We start from the raw sequence: 21,507 nt of genomic DNA, 5'->3' as shown, positions 1-21,507 counted from the left end.
TTTATTTTACACATTCGCCCTCATGCTATCAGTACATGGTTTGAGTAGTAGCATTAACTGGGCAGGTAGCCAAGAAAATGCCATTTATTGCCTTTTTCGTATGATAGAAGTGGAGCTACTGGAATCATTTTACACTCAATCCCTGAATCTGTCAAAAATAGGTCATGATAAAATCAGGTCTACAGGGAATCCTTAAAAAAAGACATGAAATTCAAGAGAGTCTGTGTTGTTGTCTGCTCCTGGCTCAGGTCCACCAGCTTGGCTGTGAAGTGGTCATCCTGCTCCTGGAGCTCAATGCCGACCAGGTCAACCTATTCAACTGGGCTGTGGATCGCTGCTACACAGGCTCCTACCAGCTCGCCTCAGGCTGCTTCAAAGCCATCGCTACAGTCTGTGGCAGCAGGTACAAAACCTCACAATCTCCCTGTCATCTGTTCAGCTAGTAGAGGTCAGCTGCCTGTGAACATGGTTTTTTAAAAAGCACAGTTTTGTTCTCATCTTCATTTCTTTTTGTGGAGTCCCATTTAGTTCAGATACTGTATTCTCTGGAGTTCATCCCTCACTTAGATTTCTTGTCTAAGTGAGGAAACCACTTAGACTCTAAAGCCTCACCTCAGCTAATCCTCCTAAAGAGCTCACTGTTTGTCTGAAGTTCTCTTGTTTTATCTCAGAAACATGAACTCAAGCACTCAGCACTGATTTCTTAATGCAGAAACATTACTTCATAGTTATTTTTGCCCTCTCTCCTTCCTTACTAGCCGAAACTACCCAAGTGATATAGTCACTCTGCTGAATCTGGTCCTCTTCAAGGCGTCAGACACCAACAGAGAAATCTATGAGATTTCAATGCAGCTGATGCAGGTGAGAAACACAAGCACTGTTGCCCACTGTCCTGTGTAGATGTCTGTGATTAAAGTGGCAATGTGTAAAATATGACCAGGATTTTAGCTTAAAACATGCAAATTTGTATGGAAGCTGCTCAGCACCTGGCTAACTTGAATGGTGACAAAATAATTCAATCATGCAGCTCTTCTAGACTTTGCAAATTTTATTGGACTGAATGGCTTAAATTATGATAGTGAACGACATTATCACACGGTTTGGCCACTACGAAAACTGGCTTCAAAGCCTGCCGTGCTTCCTGGAGCATGGTCATGTCTCGTAATACCACTTTGTACCTCAAGAAGCGATAATACTAAATCCATCCACAGTCTCATCCACAACAACTTAAGCTAATATGGCCACTAGCTTCATGGACAACCAAGGTAATAACCTGATGGAAGGTGGCTACAGCAGAGAGTATACTGAGCAGCAGCTCTGGTGTTATGCTGCCCCCTATATTTTTGCAGCTACTTTCAAATTCTGGCCATATCTTACAAAAGACACCTTCAGATGGATAAATCACATGTTTCTCCTCTTTCTTCGAACAGATTCTGGAGGCTAAGTTGTTTGTGTACTCTAAGAGGATCACAGAGCCGAAACCAAACAGCATCCTCTACGGCACCCATGGCCCACTGCCGCCTCTGTACAGTGTCTCCCTGCCTCAGCTCTCCAGCCAGCTGGCCAGGATGTACCCTGAACTCACACTTCCTCTATTCTCAGGTTTGTGTCACGTGTGCTGCGCGTGTGTGTGTGTGTGTGTGTGTGTGTGTGTGTGTGTGTGTGTGTGTGTGTGTGTGTGTGTGTGTGGCCACGGGGGATTTTAGCGTGCAGGCTTGTCATCTTCTTATGGCTTGCCACTAAATGCTGGTTGATCATTTTCTAAAGATACTGTATCTATGGACGCTCCACTAACCACAGAAACACTGAGAGTTTAAGTCGATTAAGGGACGCTCAGATTTAAGTTGAATTCATATGTGGATCAGGATCGAACTGGCAATTATGGTTAAAACTGAGTATGCAGTATGTATTTATTTCCATGCAGGATATAAACACTGATGTTTTTTTTGATATTGTTCCAGAGGTTAGCCAGAGGTTCCCCACCACTCATCCCAATGGGAGGCAGATCATGCTAACCTACCTCCTGCCTTGGCTTGGTAACATCGAGCTGGTGGATAGCGGCCTGCTGCTCCCGGTCTTCACACCCTGCACCTCAGATTATGACGCTTCAAGCCACACGATCAGCACCAGTTCATCCCATCAACTGAAGGGCACAGGCTGGGGCTCCTTACAGGCCACATCTATGGTGCTCAATAACCTCATGTTCATGACCGCCAAGGTAAAGCCACCTCAGGGAAATGTAAGCAAATCTAGGATATCGGTAATTTATGGTCAATGCAACTAACATGTTCTTTTCTGGTCAGTATGGAGATGATCTACCTGGACCAGAGATGGAAAACGCCTGGAATGCTTTAGTCAGCAACGAGAAGTGGAGCAACAATCTGAGAACCACACTGCAGTTTCTCATCAGCCTATGTGGTGTGAGCAGTGACACCACCCTCCTGCCATATGTAAGATATCTTTCCTATATAATTTCGGCCAACCGGAAAATGTTATGTAGCTGTCTTTTATGTTCAGCTCTTTCCAGTTTCTCACGAATATATCCTGTGACATATTTGTTCAGATCAAGAAGGTGGTGATCTATCTGTGCCGAAACAACACCATGCAAACTATGGAGGAGCTGATATTTGAGTTACAACAAACGGATCCAGTCAACCCGGTGGTGCAGCACTGTGACAGCCCTCCTTTCTATCGTTTCACCGCCACGAGCCACAAAGTCTCCACAGCAGCTTCAGGTACATTTTAACGACTCTGTCTCTCTGAACAGAATGAACACCAGTTGAATTTGTTTTAATGGGAAACTCGACCAACCAGGAAATCCCAACTGATCCAGTGGAACCACTTAGTAGCCAACTGTAGAAAGGTGTGTTTGCTCTGGATCCCAGCAGTGATTGTGAAGCAGCGTTGATGTTAAAAATCATTGTCGTCTTTTTGACATTAATTGGCGCAGGCACTGATGAAGTGGTTGCTTCCAGCTCACTTCTCGTCACTTCAAAAATCACATTTATTTATTTAATTCACTCAAAAGGGCTTTTCATACGGTGTATTCTTGGCCCAGGGCTGTGAAAGAGTTGACCCCAGGATAACCTGGATTAAGCTGAGGCCAGCGCTGTATGATTCACACCACATTTCTGCTAGCTCAGGGTTAAATGTCTGTTGAAACATGTGACTAATGTTCACATTCTATAATGATGTGTGATGATGAATGATGTGCCCCATGTTTAGTTGATTTTCAGGGGAAAACCCCCCAAACTCAGGAATAACCCTGCAATGGAACAAGGCTGGCAAGCGGAGACTAAAGTCGGGTTTAGCCCAGTTTAGGTACAATTCTTGTAGCCCAAGTGCAGTGTGAGAAGAAACTAAATGAATGAATGAAAGAAAGAGCTTAAATAGTGAGCAAAACACTGTCTCAACCACAAATTGAGTTCCCAACATTCACTGAAAACCCTCCCACGTTACCTGCGCCCAGATAGCAAAAGGAGGGCCGGTACCTGACCAGCGCCCCAAATCTAAAATACAAGAAACAAATGCAACTTAAAGCTATAACAAACATATAATAACAATATAATACAAACAGTAATGATTAGCAGAAGCTGGTATTAGTCACAAACAAGACGTGTTCCTCACATATCTCATTAAACATTGTCAACTTAATTGAATCCAGTCTGAGCTGTTTGATGGTCCATAAGGTTCAAAAAGGAAAACTTACAATGCAACTTTCCAAGTAAAAATGTTCAAGTTCATCAGACGACCATTTGACTTTAAAATGCTCTTCTTTGGTTTCATTTCTAGGCACCACATCGAGCAGCAATACTGTCGTCCCAGGCCAGGAGAGCTTTCCTGACACAGATGATGCCAAGACTGTAAAGGAGAATGAAGAGAGGTAGACCTAAGTATCTTAGAGCTTATCATTAGATTAATTACAGTCCCAGCGAGACTCATCATTAATCTTTTTTTTTTTTTACTCTGACCTCAGGCTTAGCCACATAATGCGAGCCCACAACCGCCTGGAATCACGCTACAGCAACAGCTCAGGAGGATCGTACGATGAAGATAAGAGTGAGTTTATTTCTGCTCCAGACACCCTGTTAAAAAATGTGGCTGTCATGGTCTGGTGAGTGTGGAATACACAGGCTGTGGGGCTGGAGGGTAAGATGGTGAGCGGCATGGTGTCATTGATAATGCATGAGCAGTGCACAGTCGCCTGGGGTTCTTAAAAGGCTTCTGTGAGAACTGGCACTGAAATAAAAGTAGTCAGGCCCAGGGCCTCTTCACTGCTGCCAGTGACCCAAAAACAGCTTTGTTACACTCTGTTGGTCTGAATTAGTGACTGACTATTGTGAGTCAGAATAATTAAGTAATTAAGGAATAATTAAGAATAAAAAGTAGTTTTAAATGCAACTCTTGTCTTTCATTTGCTACAGAGCATCCACACACTCTTATTTTTGAATGAAATGTGTGTTTGTGTTCGTTAAATGTCATCGGTCTCTCTAACCATTTAGGTGAACCTCTGCCCCCCTATGCTGATTGGCTGATCGTTGTCATCGAGACCAACCAGCCTCATCCTCTGCCCATGCCTCTGAATGGAGGATGTTGGGCTCCGCTGGTGGACTTTTTGCCAGAGACCATCACTCCCAGAGGACCACTGCACAGGTTAGACTGCTGCACACATCCGTGCAAAATTTGGTAGTCGAGTATAAGATGTCAAGACAAACCTACTGCTGGTCAGCATGAATGCATTATTTAGACCTGGATAAGGTGGCGCTGCTCAGCCTTGCGAAAGATTCCCCTGTGGTCCAAAAAGGACAACTTGAACTGGTTTCATCTTTGAATCCGGTATCCTTTGTTACCTTCGGTTTATACACACACTCACACACCAGGAGCAATTTGGGGTTCAGTATCTTGCCCAAGGACACTTTGACATGTAGTCTGCAGGGGCCGGGAATCAAACCATAGACCCTGTAATTGGTGGATAATGGCTCTACCTCCAAAGCCACTGCAATCATACTGATCATTGATCTTTAGTAACCTCCAAAGGCCTGCAGATAAAACCAGCACCCGTCAACTCGTCAGTACATGTTTTTGTTTGTTATAGGTGTAATATAGCAGTCATCTTCATGACGGAGATGGTTGTGGACCACAGTGTGAGGGAGGACTGGGCCATGCACTTGCCTTTACTGCTTCAGGCCTTGTTTTTGGGTGAGTTAACGCTATGATCAGTTACCCTGTAAAACCATCTGTACAATATGAATATCATGACTGACTTAACAGTTAGGACTCTGAGATAAAGGTTGTGAAATCAGGAGAAGAAACTTCAGCGTCAGTAGTCCCCGCTATAACAAAGAACAACTTGTGTTTGAGTTCCCAGTGATCTGAAACAGGCTGACTGCTCTGTTCCTCTCTTCAGGCATGGATCACTACCGTCCGGAGGTGTTTGAGCACAGCAAACGTCTCCTCCTCCACCTGCTCATCACGTTGTCCTGCAACAACAACTTCCAGGCCATCGCCTCAGTCCTGCTACAGACCCGTGAGATCAACGGCACCAAGACCCTGACCTGCAAACCAAGTCTGCAGCCAGAGTATTTACCTTCAGGTAAAAATTCACCTGTCTGAGTTTCAACTACAAATACTTTCACACTTTGCCAAAAGGTTGGAGTAGTTCTTGGTCCAGCTGACAGAGCAGCCTGGCATTTGACACATTGCTCATCTCTCTGGCTAATATAAACTCGAACATCAGGGGGGAATGACTAACATTCTTGTCAGAGGATGGATAGGTTTCTTATCTGTGGAGAAAATATTTGGACACCGTGCCAAAAGCAATATTGAGCACAGAGGACATCAAAGGTCTTGATTAAAGCATTCCTTTCTGCTATTTTTATCCTCTTGCCCAAATTGGGGCCATCTGCTCAGGGCTCAGATACGCTGGTTCGGCTCCCCTCCTCCCCCTGCAGATAATTTGTTTTGCAAACGTCTAGACGTTTTGAAATGTGAGTGTCCTTTGTCCGTTTGACCATTTGAATACAACTTCCGTGCTAAAAATAGTGAATAACGCTGCCACTGAGATCCAAAGAAAACATCTAAGTTCTTCTTAGTGTTCGCAACAGCTTCACTCCCATGTTTAATGTATTTGTACAGATGTTTGTAAATTAACAAGGAGATAAGCTGTGTAGCAACTTAGTTCAACTCGTCAGCTCCACCACATCAAATAAATAGAGTCAGTAGGCTAATTGGATTCAAATTCCAGACATGTGAAAACACGGGTCATGCTGCTCTCTTCATACATTAACTCCTGCCATTTCCAGCTGCAAGTTACACTCACACACTACAAAATGAAATCAAACCTGATTCTGATCACACTCCTGTTTATTCGTTGCGTACAGGAGGATGTGTCGACTTCCTGCGGGAGTGTCAGGCGTCTCCTGTGCCAGATTCTGGTCTGAGCTCTTCTTCTACGTCATCCAGTCTGAGTCTGGGCGGCAGCAGCAACAACCTGCCGGAGATCTCACATGAGGTGGAGGAGCTGGTGGCCTCCAGTAAAATGGACGAGAAGACGAACAAGCTCATTGAGTTTTTGACGACAAGGTGCTGATGTCGATATGCTTTCAGAGTCATTTCCAGTTCTCAAGCAAGGATTTGGCGATCACTTTGTGATTGTATAAAGGATATTACTACATGGGCATTCTGTTTTTATTTATGTTTTTACTCAGTCCCTACTTATTTGATTTTACATGGTAAATGAATATCATATGGCAGAAATATCCCTCTGATTTACTTACTCTATATCTTGATGTAGATTACCACCTAGTGGTGCTGTATGCAAAGTGCAGTGGATCGGTATCAGAGTAGATTAGATTTGATATTTAAATGAGTTGATGCTGCTGGTATTTCCCAAGATTACATAATGGAAATTGCAGTAAAACATGTCATCTTGTTAAGTCTCTTGAAATGTTTTGGAATTTGTTTATTCAGACTATTTTTTTCCAGTTTAAGTCTGACAATACTTTCAAACAGAAGCACAGGAACGCCTGAATACATGCTTTGTACAGCTGTTAACACAGAATAGAGAATATACTGTGTGTTGTTAATAACTAGGAAACTGTTGTTTTACAGAGCGTATGGACCACTGTGGTGCCACGAAGACATTTCACCAAAGAACCAAATTTCAAAAAGCACTGGACAGCTGACGAACTTTCTGCGTCATGTTGTATCTGTGTTCAAAGAGTCCAAGTCAGGTAACCCTTCAATATCTTCTTAGCAGTAATTATTAATTAATTGATTGATTAATTTAAGACCACTCAATAATTTGTGTTTTCATTGCTCCATCTTTGTTAGATTACCACCTGGAGCAGCAGCTCAGCGACGTGGCGCTGCAGACGGCCTTGTGCAGCTCGTCGCGTCACTATGCCGGCCGTTCCTTCCAGGTGTTCCGAGCCCTCCGCCAGCCCATCTCCGCCCATGCTGTCTCTGACCTGCTCTCGAGGCTGGTGGAAGTGGTCGGTGAACATGGAGAAGAAGTGCAGGTCAGTGCTTCACGTGTATGTGGAGCTAAGTGTTTTGTTGTTGGTGAACTACAAACAGTTTATATTGATTTACTGGATCATTTGTGTTCTGAGTTTGTTTTTAAGGAAGTATCACATGAATGAATTCAGTGGCTTTCAGTTAATGACTTAGATGCCCTGGATGTTTGACCCTCTTATGAGCACTTGAACGCAGCATTAAAACCAATAATCATCTAATGGCAGAAATCCTAGATCATCATCAGCTAATCCTTCAACCTGTCCATCAAATCCAAACCCAGCATTGAAAACAAAACCTCTCTCTACCTTCACTGAAGCTATATTTGTCAACAATTAACCAATTCATACTCTGTTATAATTAAATGATACAAAAATACAAGAAAGTCCTCGACAGCTCTGCAGTGTTTTTTCTCTCCTGCAGGGCTATGTGATGGAAGTTTTACTTACACTGGAGTCTGTGGTGGATAATTTGGCTGAATGTCTCAAGAACAATGATCTCATGGCTATATTGACGAGGTCTGTGTCTCCTCTACATATATTTATGATGAAAGAAGGTATTTTTTAATCAAAATTAATTGAACTAATTTATTGTTTGTTTGATTGCAGAGCCTCCTCTCCAGATTTCCTCACCAGCCTCAAGCTGCTGTCCAATAGGAAGAGCACGGGGCAGCTTAACCTCAGAAGAGAGGAGAGGAGCCGACATCAGAGGAGCTCTTCTGTCCCGAAGAAGTTTGGAGAGGCGGACAGGTGTTCTGATCCACCTCGCAGCGCCACACTGGACCGTATCCAAGCCTGTGAACAGCAGGTTTTATTAGCCAGGACCCGCAGCTCGTCCTCATCTAAAGACAACATCACTGACCCAACCAACATCAACCACCCCAGCAACCTGCTAGCCACCATCTTTTGGGTGGCGGTGTCGCTGATGGAGTCAGACTTTGAGTTTGAGTATCAGATGTCTTTGAGACTGTTGAATAAGCTGCTGGGCCACTTGTCGCTCGACAAACCGGAGAACAGGGAGAAGCTGGAGAAACTGCAGAGCCAGCTTAGATGGAGCAGCTTCACTGGGCTGCAGCAGCTGCTGCTGAAGGGCTTCACCTCCGTGTCCACCACTGACCTCACGCTGCAGCTCTTCTGCCAGCTCACACCTGTGTCACGAGTGCCTGTCGTGGACACTTCACAAGCCATAGGTACAAAGACAATCTGAACATTGTGATTCTGTTATTCAGTGCAGGTGTTACATTTGGTAAAAATCCACACAAAAAACTAAATTGCTGCAACCTTGTATCGATATGATTTTACACAGCTCGTGAAGTGAATATTTTCACGTTAAACATTAAATCAACTTGTCTGTTTCATCCTGTAGGTTTTCCCTTGAATGTTCTCTGCCTGCTTCCACATCTCGTGCAGAACTTTGACGGCCCATCGCAGTTCTGTCGAGATGTCGCCGAGAGGATAGCGCAGGTTTGATTCATGAATGTTCTCTTCCTCATTTTGGCTAAAAGATAATTATGTTTTAAGTAGGGCTGGACTGAACAGTTCAAAGCTTCAAAGCTTCATTCATACTGTTAACATTTGACTTCCAAATCAGTATTTGAATGCTGCACAGCTTCTTTTTAATGTCTTTTCATTCATTTTCAAAATTCACAACATGAAAAATGACATTTGGTACAGCTGATGCACTTTTTGCGTGCAGGTCTGCCTTGAGGAGAAGAACGCCAAGCTCTCCAACCTCGCTCATGTCATGACTCTGTACAAAACGCACTCCTACACGCGAGACTGCTCCTCTTGGGTCAACGTGGTGTGTCGGTATCTTCACGAAGCTTTCTCGGATATCACCCTCAACCTGGTCACTTACATGGCAGAGGTTTGTCAGCCAATCACATATCACATATTTAATGAGCAACAGTAGAAGGGTTGTACAGCAATAATTACTTTTAATTCTGTTGTAACAGTTGTTGGAGAAAGGTCTCCCCAGTATGCAGCAGACGCTTCTACAAATTATCTACAGCCTCCTCAGTCACATGGACCTGAGTGGAATTCAAGCCAAACTCTTCAACATGGAGGTGCTCAAGACCATTGAAAAATTTGTTCAGGTGAGTGAAAACACCTGAACAAACACCATGTGTCCCACTGCAGATAATTAGATAAAACATGTGGTGACTTTATACCTTATATTGATTCTTAGTGAATGGTTGTTTATATTTTGAGGATATTTCTTTCAATGTGTTCAGAAAGTGAAACCATTCAATCACTTGCATCAGATGTGATCATTGGAAATCTTTGGGCATGGCGCTCTGAGTAAGAGTCTTGTTCATGGGGAAAAAAAGGGAAAAAAAATGTCCTGTGTCAGCACAGTAAATTTGTAGACACACCCAAACTATAAACAGTCTGCCTTTCTGCCACAGGCCAGGCCTCTGCTTAGCTTCATACTGAATCCATTTTCCTTTCGCTTCCTTATGTGAGCTTACTGCCAGAACTACTTCTCTCTAAAAATAGAACTGCATTAAACCACACAGAAAGATATCTGTGGTTGTTTCTTCCTAAACATGCGGGTATGTTGGTTTTTGTGGTGGTGATTTGGTGTGTTCATGTCTGCGTTGGCTGTAGACCGTCCATTGGGGGGAAGCGCTGAATATCCTGAAGCTGGTGGTTTCTCGATCAGCCAGTTTGGTGCAGCCTTCATCCCCACACGGTGACCTCTCCTATGAGGACATCAGCCGTGTCTGGGACCGCTCCTCCAAGGCCCTGCCTGGGAAAACACTGGATTTCCACTTTGACATATCTGAGGTAAGAGGCTCCAACTTTCTTTTTATCGTGTGAGAGTGTAATGCTTTTATATTTCCCCCTGTATTTTTTCCTGTATTTTCCAGGGTGTGGTGCTTATTGAGGCAATGTGGAATCTTGTTAAGCTTTTCGGAAAGGAAACAATTTCTTCCCCTTCCTCAATGCTGATATTTCTTTTTGACCAATCCCCTTGAGATTAGCTTGAAAGCTCGAAAGGTAAACACAATTAACCAAGCAGTGCAGAGCTGGAAAGTGATGTCAAAGATACAGAGTGGTGCATGTGTGGGAACTGAACAGGGAGCTATTTGTGTAGTTCATGAATGGCAGGAAATGATGTCAGCTCTTTGCTGCCGTCCTTTGTATGTGAATCAGTGAGTTCTAGTGGACAGCCAACCGTGTGTGTATTTATACTTGAGACACGCAGGACAAACCAGTGATATGTCTTAAAATATCCAGATATTTTTAAACTGATGGATACAGCAGAGGAAATGTAGGGTTATTTTTCCACAAAGGCTTCACGCAATTGGAATGCCAAGTGGAATAAACACTGTGCACATTGATAAAAAGTCAGTGCCAGCTTATGTTGAAACTTCATTGTACAGTCATCGTGGAACTGAAGAAGCAGGAGCAGCCGTGGAGTCATTGCCTGACTAACCTCCCCTGACTCTGCCTCCACGTGTCTGTTTGTTTTTGTCTGTGCTGTTAGACACCGGTGATTGGCCGGCGTTATGACGACCTGCAGCGTTCTCCAGGCCAAGATGTGAAGAGCAGGACGACAGCGGTGACCCGCAGCACCTCCTCTACCTCCTCGGGATCAACTTCCAACAACGTCCTGGTGCCGGTCAGCTGGAAGAGGCCTCAGTCTTCACAGGTGAGGAGTTCTTCCTATTTCTTCTGAGAATTATGCTCATAAGTTGAAAACGTTTCAGAGGTGCATTTGATGCCTATCTAACACATTATTTCAAATGAAATTAAAATGGCATCTATATCTGGATTTGTTATAAAAACACATGTTGAATGCATGCATGCAGAAGGTATTGTGATTGGAATGCGATCGGATCAGCTTGACCCTGTTTGGATGTGTTCAGGCTCACATTGTGAGACACAGTGAAATTGAATTGTGACATCTGAATTTTGCTCAAAATGTTTCCCTTTCCTCTCGCCCTCTGCAGAAAAGAACACGTGAAAAACTGGTGAATGTTTTGTCTCTGTGTGGACAAGAAGTGGGGCTCACAAAAAACCCTTCGGTAAGACGCACTTCCTAATCGCAGTGGGATTACATTTTTATCGTCATGCATTGAAAAATCGACATTTTTTCATTTTTGTCTCTGTTTCTCTGTATAGGTGATCTTCTCCAGTTGTGGGGAGCTGGACCTCATGGAGCACCAGCCCAGCCTGGTGTCCTCCGACGATGGGACCCGGGAGCCAGACAACATGGACGACACCACCTCAGAGCAGCAGTTCAGAGTCTTCAGAGACTTTGACTTCCTTGATGTGGAGCTTGAGGACGGAGAGGTGAGTGTCAGTACCTCAAAAGTTTTAAAACAGTGTAAAAAGAACATGATTAATCCTCCTCGCTTCCTCTCACATTGATTTTTGACCACATTGTCAAACACAGAGTATTTTCCTCCAAAGAGCACTCTCATACTGTGTTGGCTCAGGTCTGCTTGCTCTGTGTAACAGGGTTTCTTTTCTCTGTTTTCCCTCTCTGCTATCTAGGAGCTACAGGTAAGTTTAGTCATGTCACATTTGTTCTTGCTGTGTTCTTAAAAGGCATGTTTGCTTGTTCAGATAATTTAGTGAACTGCCACACCGGTAAAGAGTAACAAATGTGTGTGCATGTTGTGTAAACAGATTCTGCTATATTACTGAAGTGCAAGAGATAAATTCACTAAACTCTCAAAGGGTAACTAAGCATAATTTTACACATTAAAGTGTGTTTACAGGTCTTGGCGAGTGCTACTGCATGTATGAAAAAAAGTAGTATAATGCCTTTTTTGGTGCTGGAGTTGCATTGTGGGTAATGTAGGCAGCAGGTTTTGAAAAGGAAGAAGAATATGTGAATTGAGGAGGTGATAGCTCTGGTTCTGCTGTACTGACTTTGATCATTTGTTTTCAATCCATTCATAGCGAGTGTTAATAGTGATATAGGAGTGCAATACTAGACCAGTGGACTGCATTTCAAAACCTAGTGCCTACATTACCCAAAATGCAACTTAGCCACCAAGTGACATCACTGGAGGCAATTTATCAGGTTAACTTCAGCTTCCTCTGGAACTACTCTTTTCACACGTGGAGTAGTAAGTCTAATGATCACTAGTGAAATGCTGTAATTGTATCGTAAGAGTTTTATAATTTTTCCTTTTAATGAGAGAAAACAAGTATTAGTTATGATATTTTACACACATATACTCAAAGCTTTTATACACGTGTATGTTTTGAGTGGCTGAATTTTCACTGATGTTGATTTTCCAACATAATTGCACATTATAATAGTAGTCTTTGTGCATTTTGCCTTAATACAAATTGAGTATCTGAATATAGAATCTAACCTATAGTAGAGATTAACTTTTCACTTCACCAGTATTTTTTATTTTCCTTTCAAATCTTTGGGAATGCGAGCAACATGATGGGATTTTGAAACATTACTCAGTCATATGTCTCAACTTCATCTGGGATAATATCTCCATCTAGGGACACAGTAGAAGAAACTGTTCATTTTCTGCTTTTCTCATGAACATCACACTGAAATCATTGTGCAAGCCAAACAGCAAGTTATACACAGACCATTTTCTAAGTTCATGTAGTGATCATTTTTGTTGGTTTACATTGAGGAGAAGATATGAAACTTTGCTCAGGTCAGTTCTGTCAAATTACACAGAGGCCCAAATATTGAGGCTGTACACGTTGTTGTTCACATTTTTACAGTAATTGTTAACTGGTGACATTTAACAACACACATGTCACATTGTTTGATTATTAACATCTCTTTATTTAATTTAAGTAGCCATTTGATGCTGTAGAAGTAACTGTGTATCTGTATCCTGGAACACCGTGTCAGCTGTTCTCTCTGTCCCTGCTGAAATTTCACACAGACTGAAAACTAAAACAACTGCAGTGGTCAGAGAAAATGCCTAACAGGCAGTTTTATAAGTGACACTACAAAAAGTAACATGGTGTGAGGAAAGTTTTCTGATCATATACAATGTTTTTCAACTAAAGTATAGAGTGGTTTCCTTTAAAAAAGAATCTGATAGACCAAAGTTTGTGCGTTCTGTCAGTGTAGTATAAATGTTATCACCACAGGAAGTCTCCCTTATTTCATCTGTCGATGTGGAGCTTCGGTGGAATGTGGAGGTTGGCCGACATCTCCAGTCATGTCCTGTTGAAAAGTCACTACAAGAAGCAGCCAGACTCAGGGGGATTAAACCTGTAAATATTTAAAGTCTGACAATATCAAGGTGTTCTCAAACCCAGACTTCTCTGCCAGGTTCACCAGCGTCTTGGGTATTCTGGTAGTGGTGTGAGGAAACTCTCTATGTGAAGATACACTGTGAAGGACTCGCAACACTATGTCAAACTCCATTCTTAGCTATGTGGGGGAAAACTCCCTGAGAGACTGCCCACCCCCCTCCCTGAACTTCCACAGCATGGGTGTGTGAATGTGTGTGTACGGTATGTATGTGTGCATGTGTTTGTGTTAGATTAGAGATTGTTATGTACTTCTTGCTACCTGGTAACTCAAGGCTGTTTTCTCTTGCAGGGAGAGACTATGGACAACTTCAACTGGGGCGTGCGCAGACGCTCCATGGACAGTCTGGACCGGAGTGACCTGCAGCCCCTGGAGGAGAGTCAGCTGTCCAGCAGCATGCCCAGCCTCAGCAAGATCACCCATGAAGACTCAGACGAGTCGTCTGAGGAAGATTCACTCACTGCCAGCCAGATACTCTCCCACTCACAGCTTGTAAGTTCACCTTTGTTTGTATGCCAGTAAATAAGCATTAAAATAAAGGAAAAATGTAGCTGGTGAAGCCCAAAAGCATCAGATAATTATCTTTATCACAGGGTGTCTTCTGTAGGTTGAAGAATGCTCACAGCTGTGGCTTAAATGTATTTAGGGCATTCTGAGGATAAATTCCTTCCATCTTGGACCCTGTTGTTTCATGAGCTCTCCTCTTGTGCCACCCTCAGGTTATTTTCAACTTTGCACACAAGATAATTACATTTTCTGAGCACATCCATGCTCCCAAGGAGATACAGCATTTGATTTTAATGACCATGTTGCTTTTCGTCTTGTGTCAACAAGAGGAAAAGCAACCAAGCTCCAAATAAAAAAGTAAAGTAAAATCTCCCACATGCACCCTACAGCACAGATTGTAGGGTGTAATGAACACTGCAGTGTCTGTGACCTGCTAGCAGAAAGTTTTGCATCATCATTTGTCTTGTTTGCGTCATCTTTCTGTTACTCCGTGACTAGTGGTCCTCACGCAGTGTTTGAGGAAAGTTTTGTGGCAGATGGAAAGCCCATGTGTCCATGCAGCTGTCACCCACTCCCCTCCCGTTCCTGATTTGACAGCCACTCTACCACCGTCACTGCTTACAGGCATTTCAGGAATGTTGCAGATTTTTCAGTGTCAAACTTTTCAATCTGGTGTCTTGAGCTCAGCTTTTTTTTCAATATTCCTAAAAAGCTTGATTGAAAAATGACACATGCGATTTCTAGAACATTCCAACAACTTTGACTTTGTCTCTTTGCAGACTGTCAACCTCTCTCCGACAGGAGAGATCAGTATGGACTCTCCCTCCGCCTTTTACGATACAACTTCGGCTGAGTCAACTCCTCTGAACACCAAAAATCCTAGTTTCGAGGTCCAACTGCCAGAGGACTCGAAGCAGCGGGTGAATAAGGGCTTCAGAGTGTCTGAGATACTGGGAACTACTAATAACTATCGCAATTCCATACTAGAGTTCTTTACTAATTTTGCCAAATAGGAGCTGTTCTGCTGCATCTTCTCTTGTGAAATGTCTTGAATGTGTAATGTGCTTTGGGTTCAGTCTATGTTAAGTTTTTGGTGTTGTCACTTTTCTACATTTCCTCTCTTCAGAGTAGAGCATGAGAGGGTCTTTTCTTGATATTTCAGTAGCTGCATGCTAAAGTTGAATGAGCAAAAACCTGCAAGCAGCCAATCCATAACGCTTTGGGCCTGTTTGTGCCTTATTTTAATTGTGGCAGAGGTTGTCTGGGGATGTTAGGGGGTTGTAGCCAGCAATAGATAAAAAAAAAAAATCTTCCTTTCTGTGTCTGTCTGTTTAAGGCAATGTGTATACCTATTGCTTCTGTGTGGGTGGCTCTAAGCAACAACTAAAAATCTCTTGGCATGTGGGAGGTCAAGAAAGGTTTACACATTGCCTGCCCCAAAACATGAGTGTGCAGGGCCACAATGCTGGCTGCATTAAATTATTTTATAATCAATTTAATTGGCGCAATTCATGCACACTAAATTTACCAAATGAAAGAAAACACGACAAGGAGTGTCCATAGGGTCCCGTGCCAAGGTTAGTGTATCCATTTTACCCACGATTACTTATGTACCTAATGATTCAGTTTAACAGAGGGAACACATTTTAGTTAATAATAACCTTTTACTGCATGTTGCCTCAGTATTAGCTCATGATTCTAGTTATTTTTGCCAACAGCTGAGGAAGTATGTGTCCCTCTTGCTCTCTTTTAGCATGAGGTGTCCCAAGAAGATGAAGACACCAATGCCCATGAGGAAGACATCTCTCTCTCCATCACTGAGCTGCCTCCTGAGTTTCAATGTGGTGACAGTCTGACAATAGACATGGTTCACATTGATTGTCAAGGAGAGCTAGACATTGACGGCTGCTTACCAAGGTACCTCCTCACAACACTGGAGAAAATGCTACTTCTGAAACAATTTTTCTTAATGAAATGTTGTATTCATGTCTTTTATATTAAGTGTAATGAGATGTTTTTGTATGGAAATGAGAGAAATGTACTTGGTAAGATTTTGAGCTTTTGCTGTCTAACTTCTCTCAATAATAAATAAAGTAACAGAAATGTGTTAATAACGAGGCTTTTACCTCCGCTCAGTCTCGCCGAGGAGGAGAGAGACGACATGCTGGAGTCCCGTTCCTCGCCACCGCCGTCACCCTTCTTCTCCGCCATCCTTGCTGCTTTCCAACCAGCAGTGTGCGACGACGCAGAGGAGGCTTGGCGAAGTCACATCAACCAGCTTGTGTCGGACTCCGATGGATCCTGCGCAGTCTACACTTTCCATGTGTTTTCTACACTATTTCAGGTACGATAGCGTCGTACGATAGTCGTCGCCAGCATACACCTGAAAAATGAAAAGGGGAGGTTCTGTTTTTGATTCCCGGCTGGGGCAGAACCTTTCTGTGTGGAGTCTGCATGTTCTCCCCATGCTTGCGTGGGTTTCCTCCTTCATTATATTGGGTAGCAATATATCAGGTTTATTTCTCCTGCCAGTGCCCTCAATTGAGGGGCTAGGCAAGAGGTGGAGTTTGTCCCCCTGGGCTAAATAATGGTTGCCCACTGGTCCTCAGGGATGGGTTAAATGTAGAGAGTACTGAGTATGATTGTATAAGACAAATGCAGATTCTTCTTCAGTGTGCCTGGTCCAACTGAATAACTAAAGTGAAAGGGTAACAGGATTAGTTATCTGGCTGATTAACCTTTAGAGAAGAGGTCTGATTAATGACAAAAAGAGGGCACTGTAGATGCTCTCAGCTTGAAAATCTTCAGAGATTCGTTAACCAGATGTTGTCCACTTCACTGACCAAAGCTGACAGGGAAGAATTTCAGAGAGAAACAGAAAAAATGACAGATTGTAAGAAGCTTAAATTATATAATGTAGGAGTGACATTGACAGTATCACAGCCAGATTTTTGTTTGCTTTGCAGAGTATTCAGACCAAATTTTGTTCCTTGACCTGTGACGCTGTGAGTTACCTCGGTGACAGCCTGAGAGGATTAGGATCAAAGCTTCTGAGGTCGTCTCAGATGCTGACATCATGCTCAGAGTGCCCGACGCTATTTATTGATGCAGACACAGTGAGTAACCACAGAGTTCCCCGTTTCTGATATGTTTTTAACAAGTGGTAATTGAACAAATTCAACATCAAAACTCTTTTTTCACAGATTATGTCTTATGGGCTGCTGGAAAAAATGAAATTCAGCGTGCTGGAACTTCAAGAGTATCTTGATACTTACAACAACAGAAAGGAGGCAGCTCTCTGTGTAAGGAGATTAAACAATGTGCTTTCCAGGCGGAATATCACCTGTATGTTGACACCAAGTTGTTTAAATTGTTATTATGCTGTGTCTTTCACCCACAGTGGTTGAGCAACTGTAAGGCCACCTTTCCCAGGAGTCCTGGCGGCACCGTGATAACAAGTCAACCAGCGGAGCATGAAGAAAAGGTAAAGCCTTATGTTTTTTAGGAATTTGAGCAACAACTCTGACATGCTGTCATATCAATTGAACGATAATGTAAATTCTGTTTTGGTATTTTCTGTGGTTTAGTTTCATGCATTCAGCCTAGAGAAGAAAATAGTTGTTCTGACTGAAAATATTAAAGATTCCACTTCAACTGACCTTTTCATACTGTACTTTCTGCATTACGATTACTGTGTGGTACTGTAGCTCTGTGAGTGTTACCTCTAATTCTCTCGCACTATGTAAATGTCAAGGTTCTGACAACCTTAAGTTGCCGCACGTCACATTGATTATCTCATTCCAATGTGCATTGTGATTATTTTCAGCTCTGCTGAGCATGGGAGCAAGTTTTCTTAAGTTGCATTTTTAATCTAAGCAGTAAGCGGTTACGCTCACTTTATAGCCGAGGAAAGGAAACAGCAAAATGGAAAGTTTTGCTGTTAAAACTTTGTAATTATATAGCTAAGAGATTCCCACCAAAGTGAGTACATTTGTGCTGATTGACAGGCAAAATTGTGCTTGGCTTGTTTCACTTGGCTTTTTAATTAAAGGGGCCCTGTGGAGTTTTCCTGTAAACGAATTTAAATGTCTTTTAGTTTTCTCACCAAATATTTGTGTGCATTCTGAGCTCTAACAAATGTGTCGAGTGTATTTCCTCCCACATGAAGCATTTTCATGGTAGTATAGTTATTTAATCCAGCCTTGTTTACATCCATGTTTACATGCTCAAAGTCTTCTTCTTCCCTGTCTTTATTGGCATATTGCAGTGATGTCTTGGCAAGTTACCTGTTGATCAGTATAATAATGTGACACCATTCGTAGGACTATGTATCCTGTCACCCACAGGTGTGTGTGTTCATGTGCGTTCCCTTGCTCGTGCACAAGATAAGCAAAAACAGGGACCCACTCCGTAGCGCTACTAGAGGCCAAAAACTCCACAGGGAACCTTTAATTCATGGCGACTTCCAGCCCTCCTTTGAATTAATTTACTAATTTACACATACATCAACCCTCACTTTTCTCCCTCTCTGCATGCCAATAAAATGACCTGTGCTAATACTTTTCAACCCCTCTGTACTGAAAAATCATGAGGAATTGCATGCCCGTCTTTTGATTCTCTGTTTTCCTTACTTCTTCTCTGTCCTGTAACATGCTTGCTTTGTAGCAAATGGAATCTCTGGCTGTAAGTTGGAAAGACTTGTTCCTCTTTGTTGTTTGAAATGGTCTTTTTCTGCTTCTGAAACCACATTTTAGACTTGCTGCAATCCCATTTTCAGCACTTGTAAAGTCAGTTTGACATCTATTTACAAGTAGTTCTACTGTAGTTACATGTGAGTTTAGTATCCACCAAATGCAGAACTGAGAAGCCCTGATAAAGTAGAAAGTAATAGAGGAATAGAAAGAGAAACCCAGCCCAATAAAGAGGCCTTTCGCTCACATCCACTTTTCTGTCTTTCAGCAACTGGAGCTCTGTCAAAGACTCTACAAACTCCACTTTCAGCTGCTGCTGCTCTTTCAGTCCTACTGTAAGCTGATTGAACAGGTCCATGCAATAAGCTCCATTCCCGAGGTAGGTACATAATGCATTTGCTTGTTCTCTCTTTTTGGAACCATGACACCCACCATCTAATATGAATCTCTCTCAACCTTTAGCTGACAAATATGTCCAGAGAGCTAAATGAGTTGAAGAGCAACCTGAGGGTAGCAGCAGCCTCCGTGACGAATGATGAGATCGCCGCCCGGGAAAGCTCCTGCTCTGAGCCCACCTTCAGCTCCTCTGAGGTCGCTGTCCAGGCCATCCTTGAATGTCTGAAGAACAACGAGTTTCTGACTGCCATCCGCTACATTCGTGAGTGCAGGTGAGAAAAGAAAAAGGTTTATTTTTCTTTATATGAAAGGGGTGCACAAGAAATGCCCTCAGTCAAACAAGTAACATTTTCTTTATTTATTACAGAACAACTTGGCCGAGCGACATCTTTGGCAGCCCCTCTGAGGATGAGGTCCAGACCTTACTCAACATCTACTTCAGACATCAAACCTTGGGTCAGACGGGAACTTTTGCTCTCGTGGGCTCAAAACAGGACCTGACAGAAATCTCTGTCAAGCTGATGGAACTTAACGGAGAGATTCGGGACATGATCCGGCGAGCCCAAGGCTACCGAGCCATCACGGCTTTCCTCCCAGACTCCAGGGTCTCAGGCTCAACTCTTTGATGGCGGTCCAGCAGCGTGTGACATCAGCTCCTGCACAGCACCCTGTTCCATGCCTCGCCTCTGGTCCTGTCTGGGGTTGCTGCTATCATCTCAGTGGTTAACAAGTACTCTGCTCTCTCCTGGGAATAACCAAACCCTCTTCATCTTCGTGCTCAGAGCATGTCAGAATGTCACAGAGTCAGATCTTCAGATGTGCAGCAATACTGTTGTTTTTTAGAGAGATGAGAGACTTTGCTGTTGCAAAGAAACTTAGGCTTTTATTGCACTAATAATAGAAAACTGTTACAAAACAACCACTTGCTACTGAGGTCAACAACTTTCACAGAAACAAATGACATACCAAAGCTAAGTGATTCTCCTTCAGTTGTGTTGTTTTAATTGTTAAGGGAAAATGTGCAATCCTTCACAGAAGTGGAAGACTTTTACTGTATCCTGAAAGAATGTATTTGAATATCATAACATTAGAAACATTGTTTCATTCACATTGTTCAGAAAAAGGGAGACTTCATTACGCAGTGAAAGTAGTGGGTCTTTGTGTGTGTGTGTGTGTGTGTGTGTGTGTGTGTGTGTGTGTGTGTGTGTGTGTGTGTGTGTGTGTGTGTGAGTGTGTGTGTGTGGGGGGGGGTGCTTGAGTGTGTGATATAAAAAACCCGACGACCATCACAGATGGAATCAAGGATACTGATTTATATAAACTGTTCACATTTACTACATTGACATGCTGCAAAACTACTGTCTCCCAAACCTACACTACATGCTGTTGTGGGTTACTTAAAACATCTTACTGTACCTTTTAACTGTGCAGCTTTTAGCATTTAGGTAAATTATTTATATTATTTGCAAGAGAAAAACGTGCTTTTATTGGACTAGATTTATAGAAAACAAATATTTTATTTCATCTTTTAAACCTGCCAAGCTTGCAAATCCTATGTACTATAAAGTGTAATAGTAATGTTTATGAACAAATACAGAAACTATTTTAACTGAATAATTGTACAGTTTAATGGGGGCTTTGCGGAGACTCATGAGATTGTATTTTTATGAACTTACAATTTGAGTTGCATGTAGAATGAAAGAGATAGCTACATATTTGTAAAGCTTCCACAAGAACTGTTGTAAATACTACTGCCTTTGCAATGTACTGTACTTCTTTGGTGTTCTGTACATTTATGTAACAAGAAAAATAAAACTTACATTTGTTAAATGTTGTTTCATTTGGTGATTTGTGTGATATTATTATAATTAATATTGGTTGTAGTAGTAGTAGTAGTAGTAGAAGTAGAAGTAATAGTAGTTTATTTTTATTTCTGTGTCATGCCAATATCTGGCCCAAAAGTGAATACAAGACACCATCACATTTCATAGCATACATCATCTTCCTATAGGCTAACATAAATTTTTTCAATAACTTCCAGGGCATTTGAGGCATCGACTCAAAATCAATGCCCAAATGTCTTGTTATACAGGTAGAAGGAGACACACCTGTTTTTATTGGATTTTAACAAAAAAAAAAA

At 42.4% G+C, this 21,507-nt stretch overlaps 1 protein-coding gene across 1 annotated transcript in view; it reads left to right on the top strand.

Moving 5' to 3' along the window:
* The window catches only part of frya (furry homolog a (Drosophila)), a 47,491-nt gene extending 26,294 nt beyond the window's left edge, over positions 1-21,197 (top strand). Inside the window, exons 29-61 of the mRNA XM_073480192.1 lie at positions 249-403; positions 759-861; positions 1,431-1,602; positions 1,962-2,218; positions 2,304-2,450; positions 2,564-2,735; positions 3,793-3,883; positions 3,977-4,059; positions 4,503-4,653; positions 5,096-5,199; positions 5,408-5,593; positions 6,381-6,582; positions 7,111-7,232; positions 7,333-7,520; positions 7,939-8,033; positions 8,124-8,704; positions 8,881-8,978; positions 9,211-9,381; positions 9,470-9,610; positions 10,125-10,304; positions 11,008-11,172; positions 11,474-11,548; positions 11,646-11,816; positions 14,065-14,265; positions 15,060-15,200; positions 16,034-16,197; positions 16,417-16,624; positions 17,247-17,396; positions 17,484-17,582; positions 17,681-17,764; positions 19,240-19,350; positions 19,434-19,639; positions 19,735-21,197. Of these exons, the coding sequence (XP_073336293.1) occupies positions 249-403; positions 759-861; positions 1,431-1,602; positions 1,962-2,218; positions 2,304-2,450; positions 2,564-2,735; positions 3,793-3,883; positions 3,977-4,059; positions 4,503-4,653; positions 5,096-5,199; positions 5,408-5,593; positions 6,381-6,582; positions 7,111-7,232; positions 7,333-7,520; positions 7,939-8,033; positions 8,124-8,704; positions 8,881-8,978; positions 9,211-9,381; positions 9,470-9,610; positions 10,125-10,304; positions 11,008-11,172; positions 11,474-11,548; positions 11,646-11,816; positions 14,065-14,265; positions 15,060-15,200; positions 16,034-16,197; positions 16,417-16,624; positions 17,247-17,396; positions 17,484-17,582; positions 17,681-17,764; positions 19,240-19,350; positions 19,434-19,639; positions 19,735-19,993 (5,433 nt within the window). The 3' untranslated portion in view covers positions 19,994-21,197. The remainder of the gene's footprint in view (positions 1-248; positions 404-758; positions 862-1,430; positions 1,603-1,961; positions 2,219-2,303; positions 2,451-2,563; positions 2,736-3,792; positions 3,884-3,976; positions 4,060-4,502; positions 4,654-5,095; positions 5,200-5,407; positions 5,594-6,380; positions 6,583-7,110; positions 7,233-7,332; positions 7,521-7,938; positions 8,034-8,123; positions 8,705-8,880; positions 8,979-9,210; positions 9,382-9,469; positions 9,611-10,124; positions 10,305-11,007; positions 11,173-11,473; positions 11,549-11,645; positions 11,817-14,064; positions 14,266-15,059; positions 15,201-16,033; positions 16,198-16,416; positions 16,625-17,246; positions 17,397-17,483; positions 17,583-17,680; positions 17,765-19,239; positions 19,351-19,433; positions 19,640-19,734) is intronic.
* Positions 21,198-21,507: the final 310 nt, after the last annotated feature.

This window comes from Pagrus major, chromosome 2 (assembly GCF_040436345.1).
Source record: "Pagrus major chromosome 2, Pma_NU_1.0".
Lineage (NCBI taxonomy): Eukaryota > Metazoa > Chordata > Actinopteri > Spariformes > Sparidae > Pagrus > Pagrus major.
The sequence above is the reverse complement of the archived record's forward strand: the minus strand, read 5'-3'. Positions and strand labels throughout refer to the sequence as shown.